Source organism: Geotrypetes seraphini, chromosome 4 (assembly GCF_902459505.1).
Source record: "Geotrypetes seraphini chromosome 4, aGeoSer1.1, whole genome shotgun sequence".
Lineage (NCBI taxonomy): Eukaryota > Metazoa > Chordata > Amphibia > Gymnophiona > Dermophiidae > Geotrypetes > Geotrypetes seraphini.
Window position 1 is genome coordinate 324,819,407 of NC_047087.1, and position 23,575 is coordinate 324,842,981.

Here is a 23,575-nt window from a genome sequence, read left to right on the forward strand (position 1 = left end):
AGAAGAGGAGACTTTGAGGGGATATGATAGAGACTTATAAGATCATAAAGGGCATAGAGAGAGTAGACTCTTCAAACTTTCAAATAATAAAAGAACAAGAGGGCATTCAGAAAAGCTGAAAGGGGACAGATTCAAAACAAATGCTAGGAAGTTCTTCTTTACCCAACGTGTGGTGGACATCTGGAACGCGCTTCCAGAGGAAGTAATAGGGCAGAGTACGGTACTGGGGTTTAAGAAAGGATTGGACAATTTCCTGCTGGAAAAGGGGATAAAAGGTTATAGATAGAGGATTAATGCACAGGTCCTGGACCTATTGGGCCGCCGCGTGAGCGGGCTGCTGGGCACGATGGACCTCAGGTCTGACCCAGCGGAGGCATTGCTTATGTTCTTATGTTTAAAAGTGGTATATAAATTTTTTTAATAAATATTTTATATTGCAAAAAAGATGTTATTTTAACATGCTTTTACATTTGTGCAAGTTTGTCAACAACAATCTTCCATTTGTATCTTTATGCATTAATGTGGCTACACATGATAGGCCCTTACATATAATCACAGCCATCCCACCCTTGAGGCCCATTGCAGAAGAATAGAAAATTTGGCACATCTGTTAGCACTTCAGCTTCTTATGCTCATAATCTGACAATCAGGTCTCCTGAAGGCCTTGCTGATGCCGACACAATTATAGTACACTTCACTGGGGAGAATATTCACACCACATTCTATGACGGCAATCTGTTTATCCCTAATCTAGAAGGAATTTGTGTGGAATGTTACAGTATAGTAAACACTTAGCATGCCAAGAAATCTAAGGCCGATGGGATACCCATCCTCTACCCCACTGGGAAGAAAAATAAAGCTATATGTAAATTGAGTCTGCAATACAGCAAAATCTTGCACTGCACCAAATAAGAACAGAAATAGTATAAAGTAGAACCCCCCCACCCCTATTCCTTCCCACTCTAGCCCTCCAAAAAATAACCCCCTACACTCACACCCAATCATTGCAAGATTATCAGCCCCCCCCCCAAAAAAAAAAAAAAACCCAGCAGCTGTCATATGACTGCAGGTAGATCCCCTGGGTAGATGCTATGCCCCCCCCCCCCCCAACAAGTCAGTTTATATGCAACAAAAGTATACATGAAACAAAAGGTTAAACCACTCAGGCAAAGATTCACATGTGCATGCCTAAAATTTGTACATTAAACTATGCTGTAAATGTTAGAGTGAAATACAAAACACTCAAAAAGTACTCTAGCAATACAAAAATAAAATAACGTGCAATATAGTTACCATACAGTGTAGACATAGTGCTAGATGCATAGACTTACTGTCACAGTCAATTAAACATAGCTATAACAAGAATAATAATAATAATAATAATACCCCACTACTGTATGAAGGAAAGCCAGGAGATCAGATTAGAACAGTGTAACGCAAACTCTATGCCATGGAACACTAGTATGCTGCAGCGAGAACAGAAGCCCAGTGGTGGGAGGGTCCGCGGGGACCTATACAAAGGCAGAGAGATCTGACCCTGGAGTGAAGTCCAGTGGCGGGAGAATCTGTGGCACAGGGGTTAAAGCTACAGCCTCAGCACCCTGGGGTTGTGGGTTCAAACCCACGCTGCTCCTGGCAAGTCACTTAATCCCCCCATTGCCCCAGGTACATTAGACAGATTGTGAGGGGAAAATGCTTGAGTACCTGAATAATCTCATGTAAACCGTTCTGAGCTCTCCTGGGAGAACAGTATAGAAAATTGAATAAATAAATATATACACCGGCAAGAAAGAGCTAGAAGTAGCCAGGGGGCCCGGTAGAGCCTGGAGTCAAGGAAGGGACTCAGACTTGATGACCGGTGAAGAAAGATTCAAGAGGCCAGGGAATGAGGGACTGTTAGTGGCCCCACAAGAAGCAGCAGGAAGAACTGGCAGACTCCAAAGCTGAGGGGGTCATGTGGCTCATCAGCAGTGGGACCGGCGGGGTGAGTGGCGAGACCAGTGTTGGCACTGAGATCTGTCAGAGAGGACCCTAGGTGAAGCAACCTGGGAGCATTGGCCAAAATCTAAGAAGTGTCTGGTGGAGGAACCAGCAGAGTGACAGATGAATGGCACCGGAAGCTACCGAAAACCTGGAAGACCAATACAGGGTCAGAAGAAGGACTCAGGAGAGATCTGGAGGGACAGAGTCCAGGGAGGACCTCAGGAAGACCTGGTCACATGTTTTAAGAACTGTGTCTAACCCTGTATGTTTTGTTTTTATAGATAACTAAGGTGCCTAGGGATGTGGATATGTGACGGGTATACCGCTCAGCCTGGTCACACAATGACAGGCACTCGGGGAAGTCAAGTCCATAGTGGAGAGATTAAATGAATTCTTTGCTTCAGTCTTCATCTCGAAAGATGTGCAGGAGATACCGGTGCCAGAAATGGAATTCAATGCTGCTGAGCCAGAGAAACTGAATTAAATCTCTTCAACCCAAAAGATGTAATGGGACAATTTGACAAATTGAACAGTAGTAAATCGCCTGGACCCCATGGCATACATTCTAGAGTGCTGACAGAATTGAAAAATGAACTAGCAGAGCTGTTGATAGTAATTTGTAATTTATCTTTATAATCCAGCGTGGTACAGGAAGACTGGAGGATGGCCAAAGTAATGTCAGTTTTTTAAAAGGGTTCCACAGATGATCTGGGAAATTATAGACCAGTGAGTCAGATATTGGTGCCAGGCAAAATGATAGAGACTATTATAAAGAACAAAATGACAGAAAATATACATGAACTCAAGTTTCAAGTTTATTAGGATTTTTATATACCGCCTATCAAGGTTATCTAAGCGGTTGTTATAATCAGGTACTCAAGCATTTTTCCCTCTCACAATCTATCTATCGTACCTGGGGCTATGGAGGATTAAGTGACTTGCCCAGGGTCACAAGGAGCAGCGCGGGGCTTGAACCCACAACCTCAGGGTGCTGAGGCTGTAGATCCAACCACTGCGCCACACACTCAGATTAATGAGAGAAAACCAACATGAATTTAGTCAAGGGAAATCTTGCCTCACCAATCTACTGCATTTCTTGAACATGTGGATAAAGGTGAGCAAGTCAATATTGTGTATCTTTAGGTGTGGTAAGCTCATGGCAGGATGAAATCATAAAGCATATTTCAATGTATGATAGGATATCAACAATGTTCATATGGATAGGATGTTTGCCCATATAATTTTAGTTAGATGTTGTAGGGTTAATAATATAGAGTACTGTATCCTGCCTTTCAACCCTGAATTAAAGGGGGGAGCTAATGGTGATAATTGTATTATGCAGACTATAAGGGGGGGCCCCATAACCAATATGTATTAGATACAATTTTAGTTAAGACTTTATAAGACATTAATATATAAAAGATGTGGCTGAATAATGGACATCCTTCAGAAACTTGTGACACAGCGTAGTATAGACAGCACAGCACCCAGAGGACATATTTTTCCTTAATAGAACAAAATGGGATGTACAGTGTCAGCATCTATGAGACAAACTTGGTTCTTTTTATTACATAGAGCTTTTTGGACCCCTACACGTTTGCAAAAATTAGACAGTTCTAAGTCCAATAAATGCTGGCACTGTAATCTAGAACCAGGGACATTAGATCATTTATTATATCATTGTCCCTATATTAAAACTTTTTGGAATTCAATTTGGCCACAAATTAATAAATTGATGGAAAATCATATTGCAATATCATATGATACAATATTATTTGGAATGATGATGAGGAAAAAAAGTCAAATTTCACCAGAAAATAATAAGCTTTTATTAATAATGACAGGGGTTGCTATTCAACATATAACCAATAACTGGAAAAATTATAATAACCTGAATTATACATTTTGGTGGAACACAATATGTCACATATTTAAAATGGAAAGAACAATAGCAATACAAAGAGGGACATATATCAAATTCATAAAAATATGGGGGCCATTGACAAAATACTGTAATGAATAAATAATATGATTTTTCTTCTTTTCTTTATTTCAAGAATTTTTTTTTTATGACACACATAGAGGGGGGGTAAGGAAAATAATTTCTAAATAATATGTTATAAAATATTATACAATATATAATGTATGAATGAAAAGTAATAGAAGGGTGGGGGGAGGGAGAGGGGATAAAATTTATTTAGAACATAATGTATTAGATATAAAAATGTTATTGAATATTCATCAATTGTATTCTAACATGTTGCATACTTTTTGTAAAATTTGAAAATTTAAAATATTATATTAAAGTAATAAAAGGGTGGGGGGAGGGAGAGGGGGAAAATCAAATTTAGATATATAATGTATTAGATATAAAAGTGATAATATATATTTATCAATTGTTTTAATATTTTGTACACTTTATGTAAGATTTGAAAATAAAAAATAATGGAAAAAAAAAAAAGAACTGACACATTTCAATCACTATATTAAAAATAAAATAATTTTCCCTAAAAAAAAAAAAAGAACAAAATCTTTTGATTTTTTTAAATAAAATCTTTAACAAAGGAGCAGACCCCACTGGCTCTCAAAGCTATAGTCTTTGCCTGTCTGTGGCAATGCATACAGCTGAGGCTCCTCTAAGAAAAAAATTGGGGGAGGTAGGAGAAATGGGGGGATTGTAGCACCCCCCAGATCAGATAGACCCCCAAAAGGGTCCCCCAAGCTCTGTCTAAACTGCAAAAAAGGATGGGTAGCATGGAATGTTGCTACTCTTTGGGTTTTGGCCAGGTACTAGTGACCTGGATTGGCCACCATGAGAACAGGCTACTGGGCTTGATGGACCATTGTCCTGACCCAGTAAGGCTATTCTTATGAATCAGATCCAACAGGCCCTAACTATCAAGAGGAAAGACTGCACAGGCTTACCACCTCCACCTGCAGGAGACTGAGAACAGACAGATTGTACTAATGCCAAAAGTCAATGTGGGAGTGTGTGGTGCAGTGGTTAGAGTTACAGCCTTGCCCCCGCCCCCAGTTGTGCTCCTTGTGACCCTGGGCAAGTCACTTAATCCCCATTGCCCCAGGTACATTAGATAGAGTAGGAGCCTGCCAGGACAGTTAGGGAATAATGCTTGAGTACCTGAATAATTTGTAATCAACATAAAATTGTAGGATATGCAGAATATAAATTATTAAATAAAATGTGTACTCTGTCTCCACCTGCTGACAGAGGAGCGTAAACCCATCTCTCTGTGCCGATCTGGAGGGATGATTAAGAATATTTTTTTACTCATAGAATAGTTATACTCTGGAACTCATTGCCTGAGGATGTGGTTATGGTGGTTAGCATATCTGGGTTTAAGAAAGGTTTGGACAGGTTCCTGGAGGAAAAATCCTTAGTCTGCTATTGAGACAAACATGGGGGAAGCTATTGCCTGCCCTAGATCAGTAGCTTGGAGTGTTGCTATTATTTCTGCCAGGTATTATGACCTGGATTGGCCACTATTGGAAACAGGAAACTGGACTAGATGGACCATTGGTCTGACCCAGCATTGCTGTTCTTATGTTTTTATGATGAGGAAGAAAAGAAAAGCACAGTTGAAGAATACATCTATTGGTCGTCATCCTGATTTGTCTGTACATCCAAATGAAATGTCTATTAACTCCCCGTGTCTCAGCTTCTTTAATCAATTAACCTCATGCCACTGATTTTATAGAAGGTGAGGCTGTGATGGCAGAATTCAAGTTTTAAGTGTCATTTTCTGTATGGGCCGTTTGCCATTCTCAATAAAAATATATTAAAAAAAAAAAAATTGTTAATTCGCCTATACAGAGTTTCTAAGCGGTGTACAGTTAAAAAGAACAGGTTATTGTACATAAAGAAACACAAATAGGACATACAAAATTAAAGATACCTTAGGAAAAAGGTGAAGAACTACAATATCAAATTGAAAAGAAATATAACAGGTAAAAACATAAGGAAAAGTGGTTTTAAGTTTCTTAGGCTTGCTAAAACCCTATTAAAATTGCAAGTCATCCTGCTAAGGATGGTCAAACGTTGTAGGCATCTTTAAATAAAAATGCCTTTAATTTAGATTTGAACCAGATCAGTGACGTTTCTTCTCTTAAATTAGTAGGTGCAGAATTCCACAGTGATGAGGCAGTGACTGAAAAAATGGTTGTGTGCATTGTATAGATATGATTAATTGAAGGGATAGAAGGTGATGGGAAGCAGATTGTAGAGATCTTGAAGGATTATATGGGATTAATAACCTATTTATAAATTCAGGACAGTTAGTGGTATGAGTTTTAAAGGTCAAAAGAAGAATTTTGTATGTGATCCTATGACCAACTGGTAACCAATGAGCTTTTATTCATAACAGGGTTATGTGATTGTATTTTTTAGAGTTGGTGATGATCTTGATTGAAGTATTTTGAATTATTTGTAAACGTCGTAACTCTTTTTGGGTAAAATCGAGACAAGAAATTAGTAATGAATGAATTAGAATGTTAATAGATGAGGAATCCAAAATTTTTGACAGTAAACAAATCATCCGCAACCTGTAGAAACATTTCCTAACTACTGCACTGATTTGTTCATGGTAAAATAGGTTAAAATCGAGTGTAATGTGGGTTTTGGCCAGGTACTAGTGACCTGGATTGGCCACCATGATAACAGGCTACTGGGCTTGAGGGACCTTTGGTCTGACCCAGTAAGGCTATTCTTATGTTCTTATGAATTTCACTTGTAATATGTTAAAAATTTCAATAAAAAATATATATAAAGATGATATTGAAGATCAAAGCTATAGGACTGTTGGTGTAGGTTGATGGTTTTCTTACCTGCTCCATGAAAACAATGAGTGATTCCCGGTTATTCTCCCACTCTTCTGGCAGTTCATTCTCATGGGGGTATTTATCACATCCCAAATAGATTGATAATTCAAAACAATTTGTGTGCAAATAACTGAAGTCGTTTATGCCTGTGAATAGAATCAGAATGCACAGAGAGGAAATTAATTTGGTTCTGCTGCTGTGACATTGTACAAACTCTGTGAGTAATGTTAACCTAGGCAAAAACAGTGACAGACAATTGCCAAACTCCAAAACTTTTATCATTGTTAATCAAAAAAACCACAGAAATAATATGTGTAATAAATGTAAAATACTCAAAAAAAGCTCTTTGCGGCTTACTTGCTGATTAATTCAGGATTCAAGGGCAAGTTGGATGCACACCTTCTTGCAAACCACATTGAGAGATACGGGTAAACCAGGTCTTAGCAGGGAACACCGGGATTGGCCTCCGCGTGTGCGGATCGCCGGACAGGATGGACCTAGGGTCTGATCCGGCGAAGGCATTTCTTATGTTCTTATGTACTGTGACTCGTGTTGTGCTTCTTTTTCCAAACTGAATAACTCACTGTGCTGAGGCAGTGACGAGAAACTCCGCCCACTCTGAAGTACCCTGGTACTCTTCTTTAAATTTGAAGCCCTTTGCGGCATATGCTCCTTAGTATGCACCGAATGTTCACTTTAAAAACAATATGTTTTTCTAACTGTTTCCCTCACATCAGACTATTTTTGTCACTGATCCTCTTTTTTTCTCTCATGAGACTTTCAGCTCCAGTAACCGTTTTGTGGGGCAGACTACTCACTCAACAACATTCTTGCCCTGTATCGGTAACATGGAATATTGCTACTCCTTGGGTTTTGGTCTGGTACTAGACTTGGATTGGCGATCGTGAGAACGGGCTACTGGGCTTGATGGACCATTGGACTGACCCAGTAAGGCTATTCTTATGTTCTTATTCTTGTGATCTGGATTGTCCACCGTGAGAACAAGCTACTGGGCTTGATGGACCATTGGATGGACCCAGTAAGGCTATTCTTATGTTCTTATTCTTGTGACCTGGATTGCCCACCGTGAGAACAAGCTACTGGGCTTGATGGACCATTGGTCTGACCCAGTAAGGTTATTCTTATGTTCTTATGTTCTGGATTTCTGCAATACCCAGACTGCGGGTTGGGATTGAACATCTAGCTTATGGAATCTGGAAGGGACGTAACAGAATCTAGAAGTTAACCAAGCACCAGCCAACATTCAGACTGGTGCCCACTTAACTTGGCATTAGGATGGTATTTTTTTCTTATTTAGCTGGTTAACATACTAAATATTGCCACTAACTGGCTATGTAGTGGCTCCATCTAACCTCTGCCCCACAACTGTTTCTAATCTAGCTGGTTAGAGCTGATCTTTATTGTCAGAACCCAGTTCAGTGCTACTGAACATCTGTGGCCAGCCAGCCAGCTCAGTGGGGTTTAATGGGGCATTAGTATGAATTATTTTGTAAGGAAAGTGCCAGCAGAACCTCTTTCCTTGACTAGATAAGAGTGTTCATTGTGAAAGTAGAATTTATATGATATGTCAGTTATCAATAATAATAATTCTCTTAGCTTGCATGCGCACATCTAACCTGGTGGCTCTGTGTAGCTGTAGCTCCGTGGAGGGCAGAGCGCGCGAGAGCGCGGCGCTTATGACCGTGAGGCGCCCATGTTGGCAGTTTACTTCTAGAGCTCTGTGGAGGGCAAAGAAATTAGTGTGCGCGAGCGCGCGCAGTGCTTATGACTTATGATGAGGCGCGTGTCAGCATAGCTATTCCTAGCAATCAGCATTTTCAGTTGGCATAACTAATGTCAGCAAAGGACTATGGGAAATTATATCAATCTGACTCTGGAATGTAGATGCAGATAGACCCTGAGTGCTTATTCATAGAAAGCATCCAGGCAAAAGGTTTCATACAGCCCTAAAAGACGGTTTCAAATAGCCCTGATTAAATCATGATTACAAACCAACTTGTAGCTAAAAGGTGTTAATGTCTGAGGAGGATGCTTAGGACAATGGGTCCAGGTGCCCAGATAACTAAAGTTAATCAGAAACTATTGTCAGAGACATACTGGAAATCACATATGACTGCAGCCTATTCTTTTCCTGTCAAACATGTTTAAGTTCTGTTAAAGCTCAATAGAGAATAAGTTTCCAAACTATAAAAGCCCCCTCGCAGCATCACCCCCCTTTCTTCTTGTTCGTCTTGTTCTCTACCTGAAGCTTGGAACATCACTCTCCCCACTCCCCTATTTCTCTCTCTCTCTTTCTTTGTGTGTTCTCTCTCCTTCACAAGAACACAGAAGCAGTCTCTGTAATTGTAACTTTTATGAATCCTACTTTTCTGTAAGCCTATTTCTATAATATATTCTTTATGCAATCACCTCTGACTGTGTTTCTTATTTGATTCTACTCCTGGTGAATTTTCGGTGAGAAAATTGAACCTGGGACCTGGCATTTGTAAGGGCGCCTCTCACGTAACCCCTACAACCTAATATTGTGGGGGCCACTATCAAACCTTACAGCGTGCACGTTCCAGTTTCTGTGAGTGAGTGGCGGTTTACTTCTCCCAGCAGCGGTTTTAATGTGCCGGTTGCCACGGTTGCCGTTTGCTGCTTGATTTAAAAAAAAAAAAAAGTAGGTGGGAGAAGGGGCGCAATAATTTACATCTCCCCTAAGATAATTTACATCCCCAATAGACCTCCACTGACATCCCCCTGACATCTCCCCACACACACGGACAGGGGCCAAACAGACGGGATTGACAGAAAAGGTGGCAGTGAAAGACACAGAAGGACAGGGAGCCAAACAGATGGGACATTGACAGACTGACAGAAAAGCTGGCAGTGAAAGACACACACAGAAGGACAGGGAGCCAGGGAGAGAGATTGAAAAAAACAAAACAACAGACAGTGGCCAAGGAGACAGTCAGCAATAAAAGACAGACAGACAGATATACAGTGGCCAAGGAGACAGTCAGCAAAAAAAGATAGACAGACATACAGTGGCCAAGGAGAGAGACAGCAAAAAAAGACAGATAAAGCAATACATACAGTGGCCAAGGAGACAGACAGCAAAAAAAGACAGACAGACATACAGTGGCCAAGGAGACAGACAGCAAAAAAAAAAAAAAAGACAGACTGGCCAAGGAGACAGTCAGCAAATAAGACAGACAGACATACAGTGGCCAAGGAGACAGACAGCAAAAAAAGACAGACAGCAGCCAAGGAGACAGACAGCAAAAAAAGACAGACAGACACAGCAGCCAAGGAGACAGACCGAAATAAAGAAAGACAGACATACAGCAGCCAAGGAGACAGACCAAAATAAAGAAAGACAGACAGACATACAGCGGCCAAGGAGACAGATAACAAAAAAAAACAGACAGACAGACAGAGAGTCAGACATACAGAAAGAAAGGGGGCAGGGAGAGAGAAAGAAAGAAAGACAGACCTACAGAAAGAAAGAAAGAAATTTAGAAATGTCTAAGTCTACACATCTATTCTAGCAACCACAGCTGTTTGTATGTGGCTGTTTCCTCCAGCTCACTAAGGAGCCTGTGGCGGTGTGCGTGTGGCACTTTCCCTATTGCTACAAGGAGCCTGCATTGGACCCTACCAGAGCTGCTTCAGAAAATGGGAGACTTCTCAGATAAGCCAAAACCTGTGTACTTGGGGCAGGGAGCAATTTTGCTTTGGTTTGGTGGAAGCGGGTGTACTGGGGGAGCAGTGACTGATCTTTCATTGGTTTGGGTGAATACATAGAAACATAGAAACATAGAAATAGACGGCAGATAAGGGCCACGGCCCATCTAGTCTGCCCACCCTAATGACCCTCCCCTACCTTTGCCTAGTGAATAGAGCCCACGTGTCGATCCCATTTGGCCTTAAAATCAGGCACGCTGCTGGCCTCAATCACCTGCAGTGGAAGACTATTCCAGCGATCAACCACCCTTTCAGTGAAAAAGAATTTCCTGGTGTCACCTCGTAGTTTCCCGCCTCTGATTTTCCACGGATGCCCTCTTGTTGCCGTGGGTCCCTTGAAAAAGAAGATATCTTCTTCCGCTTCGATGCGGCCCGTGAGATACTTGAACGTCTCGATCATGTCCCCCCTCACTCTGCGCTCCTCAAGCGAGTATAGCTGCAGTTTGTCTAACCTTTCTTCGTACAGGAGGGTGTGCTGGGGAGGGGGCCAGGAAGCGATCTTGCTTTGCTTTTGGGGGAGGGCTGTGCTTGCTAGGGGGCAAGAAACAATCTTGCTTTACTTTTAGGGGAGGGGTGTGCTTGGTAAGGGAAAGGGAACAATCTTGCTTTGCGGGGAGGGGCATGCTGAGGAGGGGGCAATGAAGCGATTTTGCATTAGTTTGGATGAAGGGGGTATGATTGGTTGGGATCAGGTAGTGATCTTGCTTTGCTTTGCTTTGAGGGGAGGGGTGTGGTTGGTAAGGGGCCTAAAAAAACAGTGCCAACAGTCAGTGAGCCTATAAAACCATTGCCAACACTCAGTGTGTCAAAAACAACCAGTTCCATCAGTCACTCTGCCTAAAAAACCTGTGCCACCAATCAGCTCCTCCCACCATAAGATTAAACAAACACACTTAAAGGAACATTCACAAAAACTATAACAACACCATGCTTACAAAAAGACATCTACAGGAAGAACAGTCACCTCAGCAGGTAGAGTTGAAGAGGAGAAAGGCCGAAAGAGAAAAACAAAGGTGAACAAATAAAACTGTTGAACAACAGGAATATCAACGTTAAAAAAATGCAGAACAAAAAAAGAACTAAAATAGCAAATTAACTCCAGAAGAAAAACAATCACTGTATCAGAAACTTGCCAAAAGACAACAGCAAAGACAACAGCAAATATATCTATTGAAGAAAAAGAAAATCTACGTCAAAAAAACACAGCACAAAAAAGAACTAAAAAGCATCTCTGACTCCGGAAGAACAGCAATCACTGCAGCTGAAACATGCCAAAAGAGAAAACCAAATATGAGCAAGTATATCTATAGAAGAAAAAAAAAAACAATGTCAAAAAGACGCAGAAAGAAAAAGAACAAAAATAGCAACTCTAACTCCGGAACAACATCAACCACTGCATCAGAAACATGCCAAAACAGAAAAACAAAGGCGAGCAAATATAACTACTGAACAAACTAAACTAAGCCTTAAGTTTCATATTCATATTTATGTAATGTCCAAAAACAAAACAAAAAAGATACATACACCACATGTAATACTAACAAAATTACTCTTACAGCTATCCAGAACCTCTTTAATTTAAACCTCACAGATTCTCTTCCCTTCCTCTCGACGAACAAATTTCCCTTTGGGATACTTCCACAAAATCCCTATTAGACTCTCTGGCACCTTAACAAGAAAAAAAGAAATTCACTTCAAATCAGACCCACATAAAAAAACAACAACCCTGGTATAATGAAAATCTCACTCTTCTTCGCAGACAACTTCGCTCCATAGAACATAAATGGCGAAAAACCTCTCTCCATAACTTCCTCACTCTGTACAGAGGAAAAGCCTCTCACTATAAAAATGCTATTCAACAAGCCAAAAAAGAATATTACACTAAACTTATAACTACCACCCGCAACTCTTCTACACTTTTCAATCTTGCTCAATCTCTTTCAAAATACTCTACAAAAAAACTACCCCTGACTACCCCCCCTTCTGTAAATGAACTAATACTTTTCTTTGATAAAAAAATCAAGGATATTAGATCTCATCTCGGACCTGCTTCTTCTGCTCCTCCTTCTCATATGCCCAATGATTCCTCTCATCTTTCATTCAGCTCTTGTTCAACTTTTAAAATGCCTTCGTTAGCTAACTTACTTCCCATCTTGCAATCTCTAAATACCTCTAACACTCCTTTGGAGAGTATTCCTCCTTCTCTCCTTAAAAAATTCTTCTCCTTCTTTGGTCCATATCTTTGGGAAATGATATCCAAATCTCTTTCTGACTGCTTAGTTCCCTCGGCTTGGAAAACAGCCCTTGTCTTTCCAAAAATCAAACAATACAACTCTGATCCCTCCCTTCCAGCGAGTTACCGCCCCATTGCTAATCTTCCTTTAATATCCAAACTAACGGAAAAAATCATTCACACCCAACTTTCAGACTTTATCGAAAAAACCTTTGCTTTACATCCCTGCCAAACTGGCTTTCGTTCTTCGCACTCAACAGAACTGTCACTGCTAGGCTTCATCTCAACCATACACTATTATCATGAGCACCAAAAATCTGTCCTTCTTATCTCACTCGACCTCTCAGCAGCCTTTGATACCATTGACCATTCTCTTCTCATAAACAGACTCAAAGATTGCGGTATCACAGGATCTGCACTATCATGGTTTACGTCTTACTTCAAAGAACGTAGCTTTAAAGTCCATGCAAGGAATGAAACCACTTCCTCTATATCACAAACCTATGGTGTCCCGCAAGGTTCCATTCTATCCCCTTTACTATTTAATATCTTCCTATCTCCACTCTTAACATTAGCTCAATCTATTGGATTTACGATCTTTGCCTATGCAGATGACATACAATTTCTTCATCCAATCAATACCTCTAATACTTCTGATATAAAAGATATAAACAATAAACTGGACACCATAAATGACTGGCTTTACTCTAATAAACTTTCTCTCAATATTGACAAATCCCGTGGTCTCCTATTTTCAATTAAAAATACCGAATTTCTACCTGAAAAAATTTCTATTAAATCTGTTCCAATTCAAATGGAAACAAAAATAAAACTTTTAGGAGTCATCATTGATAAAGATCTATCATTCCACGACCATATTAGTTCGGTTATAAAAACGTGTTTCTATAAACTTCGTATCATTCACTCATTAACTTCAATCATAGAGATCGAATCTATCAAAATTCTGGTTCATTCTTTGATTATTTCCCACTTAGATTACTGTAATTCCCTTCTCAATGGTCTCCCCCAAAAAGAAATCCGACGCCTTCAATTAATACAAAACACTGCAATAAAACTCATCTATAAACTAGGTAAATATGATCATGTTACTCCAGTCCTGAAAATTGCACACTGGCTTCCCATGGCTCATCGAATCACCTATAAAATCATCCTCTTGACTTTCAAAACAAAATCTTCTCATCAGCCTTCATACCTTCATAAACTCCTCATTCCTCAATGTTCACCACGAACTTTGAGATCAACAAATCAAAATCTCCTATTAATTCCCTCCATTAAAGAGTTCTATTATACAGTACATGGAAAATAAATTTTGCTGTATCTGCCCCAACATTGTGGAATTCTCTACCACAACCACTTTGAGATGAACAACATCTAGATAAATTTAAGATAGGCCTGAAGACTTTTTTATTTCGCGATGCATTCTCTTCTGTTTAGATTCTACTCTTCTCGCGAATTTCATTCACATTACTTTCTACCTTTTTTTTTTTTTTTTATTAAATTTTTTAAATTTTAATTTTGTATCTCTCTTAAAGAACCTTCCCCACCCAACATGTTTTATTCCTACTTCCCCTTACTTCCTTTTCTCTCTACAATGTAACTCTACCCTCCCATTCCCTTTTTTCCTCACTGTCAGGTTTGTCATGTTAATGTCTTTAATGTTCACTATATGCACTTCTAAATATTTACTATTTCAATTTATTTTTCTTTACTTTTTTTTTAAATTTAATGTAAACCGGCCAGATATTTGTTTGATGGTCGGTATATTAAAATCTAATAAACTTGAAACTTGTTTATATACCGCATCTTCTCCACTGAAGTGGAGCTCGACACGGTTTACAGAGTTTAAAAAATATGGGAAGAGAAGAGAAAGAGTTTACAAAGCATAAAAGAGGGGATGTAATCAGGAGAAGAGATTATTATATGCTAGAGAAAAGCCAGGTTTTCAGTTGTTTTCAGAATAGTTGGAGGGAGTCCAGGTTCCGCAGCGGGACAGTGAGGTCGTTCCAGAGGCCGGTGATTTTGGAGAGGAGAGATCTACCCAGTTTACCTGCGTGGAGGATGCCGTGTAGAGAGGGGAAGGATAGTTTATGTCTGTGGGCAGATCTGGTGATAGTTGGTGTTGGGGCGAGGAAGGATAGAGGGATTAGGGGCGGAAGGATGCCGTGAATGATCTTGAAAGCCAGGCAGGAGCATTTGAAATTAATTCTGGAAAGTACTGGGAGCCAGTGAAGATTGGTAAGTAGAGGGGAGACATGGTCATATTTGCGTTTAGCAAAAATCAGCTTAGCCGCAGTGTTCTGGATAAGCTGGAGTCTGCGAAGATTTTTTTTCGTTAGGCCTAAGTAGATGGCGTTACAATAATCGAGTTTGGATAGGATGATGGATTGTACAAGGACGGTGAAATGCTTTTGGTGAAAATAGGATCTAACTTTCCTCAGCATGTGGAGGCTGAAAAAACAAGATTTTGCCAGGGAATTCAGGTGATCGTTGAGGGAAAGGGAGGAGTCGATAGTGATGCCAAGGACCTTGCTTGAGAACTCAAGGTGTAGAGCAGGGCCTGTGGGTAGGGTGAAGAGGGTGGGCAGGTGAACTAATTTTGGGCCGAGCCAGAGTAATTTTGTTTTTGATTCATTTAATTTCATCTGTACTGAGAGGGACCAGGTGTGAAGTCTCATTATGCATGATGTGATGTTCTCTTGGAGGTTTGTAAGGTTTGGATCTGTTTCGAGGAGGATGAGGATATCGTCTGCATATGTGTAAATTGTTTCAAGGGGGGATAGTTTAAGGAGCTTCAGGGAGGTCATATATATGTTGAAGAGAATAGGGGATAGGGGAGAGCCCTGTGGAACACCACAGGATGGTGTCCATGAAGCGGATTTGGAGCCATTTGTGTTGACAATGTAGGAACGATCGCGAAGGAAGTTTGAGAACCACTTTAGGACAGAAGAGTCTATCCCAATCTCGGAAAGTTGGTAGATTAGTATGTCGTGATGCACGACGTCGAAAGCCGCGGAGAGATCAAACTGTAGGAGAACAGCAAATTTGTTTCAGGCATGTAGTTGTTGCACCTTTGAGATTAGGGAAACTAGGAGGGACTCGGTGCTGAAATTGGACCTAAATCCGTATTGGTAGTGTTGGAGAATGGAGAATCTCTCTAGGTAAGAGGAGAGCTGAGTGGTGACTATGGTCTCTAGAAGTTTTGTTAAAAGAGGGATGTTTGCTATGGGGCGATAGTTCGATGGTGAGGAAGGGTCAAGATCGGGTTTTTTCAGAAGAGGGGATAAGGCAATGTGTCCCATTTCGGTGGAGAACAGGCCCGATAGTAAGACTTTGTTTATGAGGTTAGTAAGGGAAGAGATGGCCTGTGTAGAGATTTTTTCGTAAAGGTAGGATGGGAAGTGATCTAGGATGCACTTGCAGGATTTAAGTTTGAGGCAAAGTTTAGAGATCTGGGTCTCGGATACAAGTTCGAATGTAGTCCATGATTTGTCGGCAGGGATAGCGTCTGAGTCTTTCGGGGGGAGAGAGTTGTAGGAGATAGCTGAGGAAAACGAGCTCTTTATGGTAGTGATCTTCTCGTTGAAAAATTTGACTAGGTCATTTGGAGATGGGAGGGGGGGAGGGGGCGGAGTCATTTTTAGAAGTTAGGTTCCGCCAGATGTGGAACAGTGTACTGTTTTGGTTTTTTGACCTGGAGATTTTGTCTCCATAGTAATTCTTCATAGTAAATCAACATCATAAAAATCCAAAACAACAAATAACTACAATAGCAACTCTGACTTCAAAAGAACAACAATTACAAAGTCAGCAACACGCCAGCCTATACAGACCCATTATAATATATCTATCACAGAGGAAAAAAAACATACTCAACAGTCAAGGATCGGAATACAACCAATGGCAGTTGGTGACATGGTGAATATTAATGAGGACAACATTCAAACACACATATTTAGATCACATCTGCAACTTTTGTAATGCTAAACATTTTGAAGCAGAAAGACCTTCAGATTGTAAATTTTCACAATGTTGCTCAAAAGGAAAAGTACATCTTCCCCCAATTACTACACATCCTTTCATCCAGCAACTCATGACCGGTCAACATCACTACAGCAAAAATTTCTTTGAAAATATACAATCCATAAATAGCACCCTAGCATTTGCCTCCATGGGAGCAAACATTGCTACACCTCCTGGCCATAGCCCATACTGTTTCCACATCCATGGATCAATTTGTCACAGAGTGGGCACACTGCACCCGCAACAGGGACAAAAAAGACAGTATGCACAATTATATATTTTAGATCCCTCTGAAGCTGCACAACAAAGAATGCTCATTTCTCCTAACTCAGGAATAAATCCAGAACTTATGCAAACACTAAGCACACTTATGGCGCAATACAATCCATTTGCTGAGGCCTGCAAAATGTTGCAACAGGTTGAAAAAGAATATGAAGACGATGCCATCAGAATAGGCAATATTACTAAGGAGGTAACTATGACAATAGTGCAAGATCGTAAAAATGACCAAAGGCACATAATGAAGTTGCATTTATTTTTCAAAATAATGACGGAGAACCATCACTTGAACGAGATCTCCTTATACACTGCAAACCAAGTGCAGACAATCCAACACAAAGGATAACACAAAAAATTTGTGTTCTTGACCCATTACTCTTCCCATATGGGGATCAAAGCTGTGGAATTGACATACCTTTGCAATGAAGACCACAAGCCTTAGTAGGCTTAACAAATCAGTCAAGGAATCCTAGAGTTAGGGTAAAACAAATGCAATTTATGGGTACTGTCTTTCCATCAGAGATGTATTTAATTCCTTCTTACATGCTGGCCGGCTTACACAACAATATATCGTAGATGCTTATGTCAAAACTGAAGCCAACAGACTAAATTACACACGCCAAAATCAGCCAAAATTAAGAGTAGAAAAATACTCAGGATTAATGGACTATTTAATTAACGAAGCCAATGTTGTAGGCCTAATTCCTGGAAAAACTTATATTTTACCTTCCTCATTTATAGGTAGCCCCAGAAACATGCTACAAAATTATCTAATCTAATCCTTAGGTTTGTATACCGCATCATCTCCACGTTCGTAGAGCTCGACGCGGTTTACAGTTGGAGAAATAGGAAGGAACTACAACAGAGGGTTAGAGGTAGAAGTGTGAAGAAAATTTAGAGGACTTGGGATGCCAAGATATAAGAGTTTCCTTGATTCCTAAGTTGGAGGGAGACTTACATTTTTTGAGAAAAGCCAGGTTTTCAGATGTTTGTGGAAAACTTGGAGAGAGCTCAAGTTCCGAAGAGGGGAGGTAAGGTTGTTCCAGAGCTCAGTGATTTTGAAGTGGAGGGAGGTCCCTAGCTTTCCTGTGTGGGAAATGCCTTTTAGCGAGGGGAAGGATAGTTTTAATTTGTGGGAGAATCTGGTGGTATTAGGGTTTGAGGAATTCCAAGAAAGAGGGATAAAGGGAGGGAGGATACCATATAGGATTTTGAAAGTTAAACAGGCGCACTTATAGTGGACCCTGGCGATTATCGGAAGCCAGTGGAGCTTGGCCAGGAGCAGGGAGACATGGTCAAATTTACTTTTAGTGAAGATGAGCTTGGCCGCGGCATTCTGAATCCGTTGGAGTCTGTGGAGGTTTTTCTTAGTTAGGCTTAAGTAGATAGAGTTGCAATAGTCCAATCTGGAGAGGATGATGGATTGGACAAGGAGGGTAAAATGTTTTTGATGGAAGCAGGATCTAACTTTCCTCAGCATGTCAAGATAGAAACATAGAATATGATGGCAGAAGAGGGCCAGTGGCACCAACAAGTCTGCCTACTGAAGAACCCTCCCTCCCTGGTGTACCCATCTTTTATGCATAACTCTGTAGCACCCCCACCTGTTTGTCCCATCGACTTTTGAAGTCGAGTGCGCTACTAGCCTCGACCACCTGGCGTGGAAGTTTATTCCATCGCCAGGTGGTCGAGACTAGTAGCGTACTCGACTTCAAAAGTCGATGGACAAACAGGCCTGTGAAGATGCAATGGCAATTGTTAGAAAATATGGCAAGCCTGATCTTTTCATTACAATGACGTGCAACCCCAAATGGGAAGAGATTATTAATAACCTACAACATGGCCAAACTGCTGATGCATGCCCAGATTTAGTTGCAAGAGTATTTCACATAAAACTAAAAGCTCTGATCAATGATATCTGTATAAATCATATATTTGGACTAACAAAAGCCATTGTATACTTAATTGAATTTCAAAAGAGGGGTTTACCACATGCTCACATACTAATCATTCTTAAAGATGATAGTAAACCAAAAACAGAAGAAGTGATAGTAACATAGTAGATGACGGCAGATAAAGACCCGAATGGTCCATCCAGTCTGCCCAACCTGATTCAATTTAAATTTTTTTATTTTTTCTTCTTAGCTATTTCTGGGCAAGAATCCAAAGCTTTACCCTGTACTGTGCTTGGGTTCCAACTGCCGAAATCTCTGTTAAGACTTACTCCAGCCCATCTACACCCTCCCAGCCATTGAAGCCCTCCCCAGCCCATCCTCCCCCAAACGGCCATATACAGACACAGACTGTACAAGTCTGTCCAGTATTGGCCTTAGTTCAATATTTAATCTTATTTTCTGATTCTAGATCCTCTGTGTTCATCCCACACTTCTTTGAACTCAGTTTATAATTTATAGTTATAGTTTATTCAATTTTTGATTAAACGCCTTATCGATACTTCAAAGCGTTGTACAGAGTAGAAAATATTAACATTTCACAAAAATGACGATTAAACATACTTTCCTATAGTAAACTACGGGAATACAGACCGTACAAACTGGGTAAATGTTGACGAATTTGCCATAGAAACATAAGGATAAGTGGGAAGAAATACACTTGTAATAGAAAAGTGAGGAACATTTAAGGGAAAAACACTTAGGACCAGGGGAACAGTAAAAATTAATAGTTGTGGAGAAGTGGTTCAATTAAAAGCGTCGTTAAAAAGAAAGCACTTTAAATTGCTTTTAAAAGTTTTTAAGTTTTTTTCCATTTTTATATACAAAGGCACAGTTTTACTCTCCACCACCTCTCTCGGATGCTCATTCCGTAAAGTAGAATTTCCTAACATTGCCTTTGAATCTACCACCCCTCAACCTCAAATTATGTCCTCTGGTTTTACCATTTTCCTTTCTCTGGAAAAGATTTTGTTCTACGTTAATACCCTTCAAGTATTTGAACGTCTGAATCATATCTCCCCTGTCTCTCCTTTCCTCTAGGATATACATATTCAGGGCTTCCAGTCTCTCCTCATACATCTTCTGGCAAAATTCTGACAAAATTGTATCTGCAGAAATTCCAAATATAACCACCACTCCTCACTTATATGCAATTGTAACAAAACATATGATTCATGGACCATGTGGAGTACACAATCTAAATTCTCCGTGTATGACAAATGAAAAATGCACTAAGAATTACCCAAAGCCATTTCAACAACAAACTATTGCAAATATTAATGGTTATCCCAAATACAGAAGACAAAACACAGGCCAAATTTCAAATTTTAACAGCAAAACAATTGATAATACTTGGGTTGTACCATATAATCCATATCTAGCCCTCAAGTACAATTGCCATATTAATGTTGAAGTCTGTGCTTCTGTGAAAAGCGTCAAATACCTTTTTAAATATGTATACAAAGGTCATGATTGTGCAAATGTTGTAATTGAAGAACACGGAAGTTTAAATCATCATGAAATTAAAACTTTTATGAATTCAAGATATGTGAGCGCTCCAGAAGCAGCAGGGCGTTTGAATGGATTTGAAATGCCACGGCAACACACATTGCTTCACAACGCAATACTCATTTGACAGCTTGGTTCAAACTAAATCAAGACCACGAAGAAGCAAGGAGTATATTATACCCAGATATTCCTTTACACTATGTGTTTGACTCTGACCATTGTACTTGGAAATTACGTCAACAAAGTGCTGAAAAAGTTATTGGACGCATGTATTCTGTGAACTTACTATCTGATCCAGAACGCTACTCTCAGCACCTCCTATTGCTCAATGTTTCTGGTGCACAATCCTTTGAACATCTAAGAACTGTAAATGGAAATATCTATCCCACTTTCCGGTTGCATCAGAGCAGTAGATTGAATAATGAGCAGCCGCGTGTGCGCGGTTCTTTGAAAGCATGCGGGTCACCGAAAAAGAAAGCCTGCAAACTAAGGTGAGGTGGAGGGAGGGAGCTGGCTAAATGCTGCCATTGGGCGGGTGTGTTCCCAGCTCAAACTAGGAAGGAGGGAGTGAAGGAAAAATATTCTGGGCCAAGGGGATGAAGAGGGAAAGAAAGAAACCCACAGCAGGAAAGAAAGGGGAAGACAGGCAGGTGAGCCAGATGCTGGAAGCAGGGGGGGGGAAGAAAGAGGGAAAGAAGCTAGATGGGGTTGAAAAGAAGAGACACAATGGTATGGAAGAGGAAGATAGGGGAAATCTGGACACAGGAAGGTAACAGAAAGAGGGGAAATTATGTGCATGGGACATAGGGACAGGGACATGCCATGGGGATGGTATATGGACACGGGGGGGCAATGCCAGATACATAGGGGAGATATTAGAAATGGGGAAAATAGGAACACAGAAGCAAGATGGTTTGTGGAGATGGGACAGGGACCGAGTTCGCAGGCTCCAGCGGTTTGCACAAATTACATTGTAACGTGCCACGAAAATAAGAGGGAGGGAGGTAGATAGATAGGCCACGCGAGAGGAGCTGAAGGGTGGTAGAAAGGAACAGATGGTAAAGGAGGGAGGGAAGGGTGATGGTGGAAAGGAATAGAACAGACATTGAAAGAGGGTAGAGAGGAACAGACCCTGAAAGGAAATGTGGAAGACAGAGTAAGGAGAAGATGCTGGAAGGGAAGAAGACAGATGCCAGACTATGGGGGAGCGGAGGGAAGAAGATGGGTGCTAGACCAATTGGGGGTGGGGATGAAGGGAGAGGCACAGTAACAGCAAATGGAAGACGTAGAGAGAAGACACACAGTGGATGGAAGGAATTGAATGAGAAGATGTGAAAAGCAGAAACCAGACAACAAAGGTAAAAAAAAAAAATTCTATTTATTTATTTATTTTTTGCTTTAGGATAAAGTAGTATATTAGTTGTGTTGATAAAAATTTATAAACAAAGCCCTGCCAGCTGAACATCTCTTTCTCTAGTTCAGCAGCAGGAGTATTGCGTCCAATATTGGTCGCCGTACCTTAAGAAGGATATGGCATTACTTGAGAGGGTTCAGAGGAGAGCGACACATCTAATAAAAGAGATGGAAAACCTTTCATACGCTGAGAGAGTGGAGAAACTGGGACTCTTTTCCCTGGAGAAGAGGAGACTTAGAGGGGATATGATAGAGACTTACAAGATCATGAAGGGCATAGAGAGAGTAGAGAGGGACAGATTCTTCAAACTTTCAAAAAATAAAAGAACAAGAGGGCATTCGGAAAAGTTGAAAGGGGACAGATTCAAAACAAATACTAGGAAGTTCTTCTTTACCCAACGTGTGGTGGACACCTGGAATGTGCTTCCAGAGGGCGTAATAGGGCAAAGTACGGTACTGGGGTTCAAGAAAGGATTGGACAATTTCCTGCTGGAAAAGGGGATAAAGGTTATAGATAGAGGATTACAGCATAGGTCCTGGACCTGTTGGGCCGCCGCGTGAGCGGACTGCTGGGCACGATGGACCTCAGGTTTGACCCAGCGGAGGAATTTCTTATGTTCTTATATTCTTAAGAAAGGAATAAGCTAAATATTACAGTACTAAGGCTTATATGGATGCTGCGGGGACGGTGACGGGGCGGTGAATGGGATGGCAGTGGCGGTGACAGGGCGGTGAAAGGGATGGCGGTGACGGGGCGGTGAAGGGAACGGCGGTGACGGGGCGGTGCAGAGGATGGTGGGCCGGGGATGGGGCAGTGACGGGGACAGATTTTTTCCCCGTGTCATTCTCTAGTAAACACCATAAATGAACAGGTACTCAACATTTTGGAAGGACAAACTGTAACATATCTCAGCTCCACCTCAATTGATGACTTCACTCAGGAAGACACACAAAACTATCCAATAGAGTTCCTCAATGAACTAACTCCAACAGGTATGCCAAAACATAAACTCAATTTTAAAAAAGGAGCAATCATTATGCTGCTTAGAAATCTAAATACTAAAAGAGGATTGTGCAATGGTACCCGCCTCATCATTAATGACTTAAAGAACAACCTCATCGTTGCTCAAGTAATAACCGGTTCAGCAGAAGGAGAATTAGTTTTTATTCCACGTATTGATTTGGCTCCAACATCCACTGATTTGCCCTTTACATTACGAAGGCGACAATTTCCAGTCACATTAGTCTTCGCCATGACAATTAATAAAGCTCAGGGGCAAACATTAGAAAAAGTAGGCATTTACTTGCCAGAACCAGTATTCAGCCATGGCCATTTATATGTAGCTTTTTCTAGAGTTAGAAGTTTTTCAGACATTCTGATGACAGTTGTAGATGGCCCTAACCAAGAAAAACTATTACCAAACTCAAACAGAATTTTCACAAGAAATGTGGAGGGGCATAATCAAAAAAACCGTCTAAGTCCCTTTTTGGCTTAAGGCCTTAAATGTTGAAAGCAGAAGCAGGGAAAGTGTCCATAACCAAAACAAACGTCCTTGTTTTGATAATGGCCTGCCTCTAC

General features: G+C 40.6%; 1 protein-coding gene across 1 annotated transcript in view; it reads right to left on the minus strand.

The window, feature by feature from the left end:
* The window catches only part of CPXM2 (carboxypeptidase X, M14 family member 2), a 258,848-nt gene that overhangs the window by 35,537 nt on the left and 199,736 nt on the right, over positions 1-23,575 (minus strand). The window contains exon 12 of the mRNA XM_033941873.1: positions 6,826-6,965. Coding sequence (XP_033797764.1) covers positions 6,826-6,965 — 140 coding nt within the window. The remainder of the gene's footprint in view (positions 1-6,825; positions 6,966-23,575) is intronic.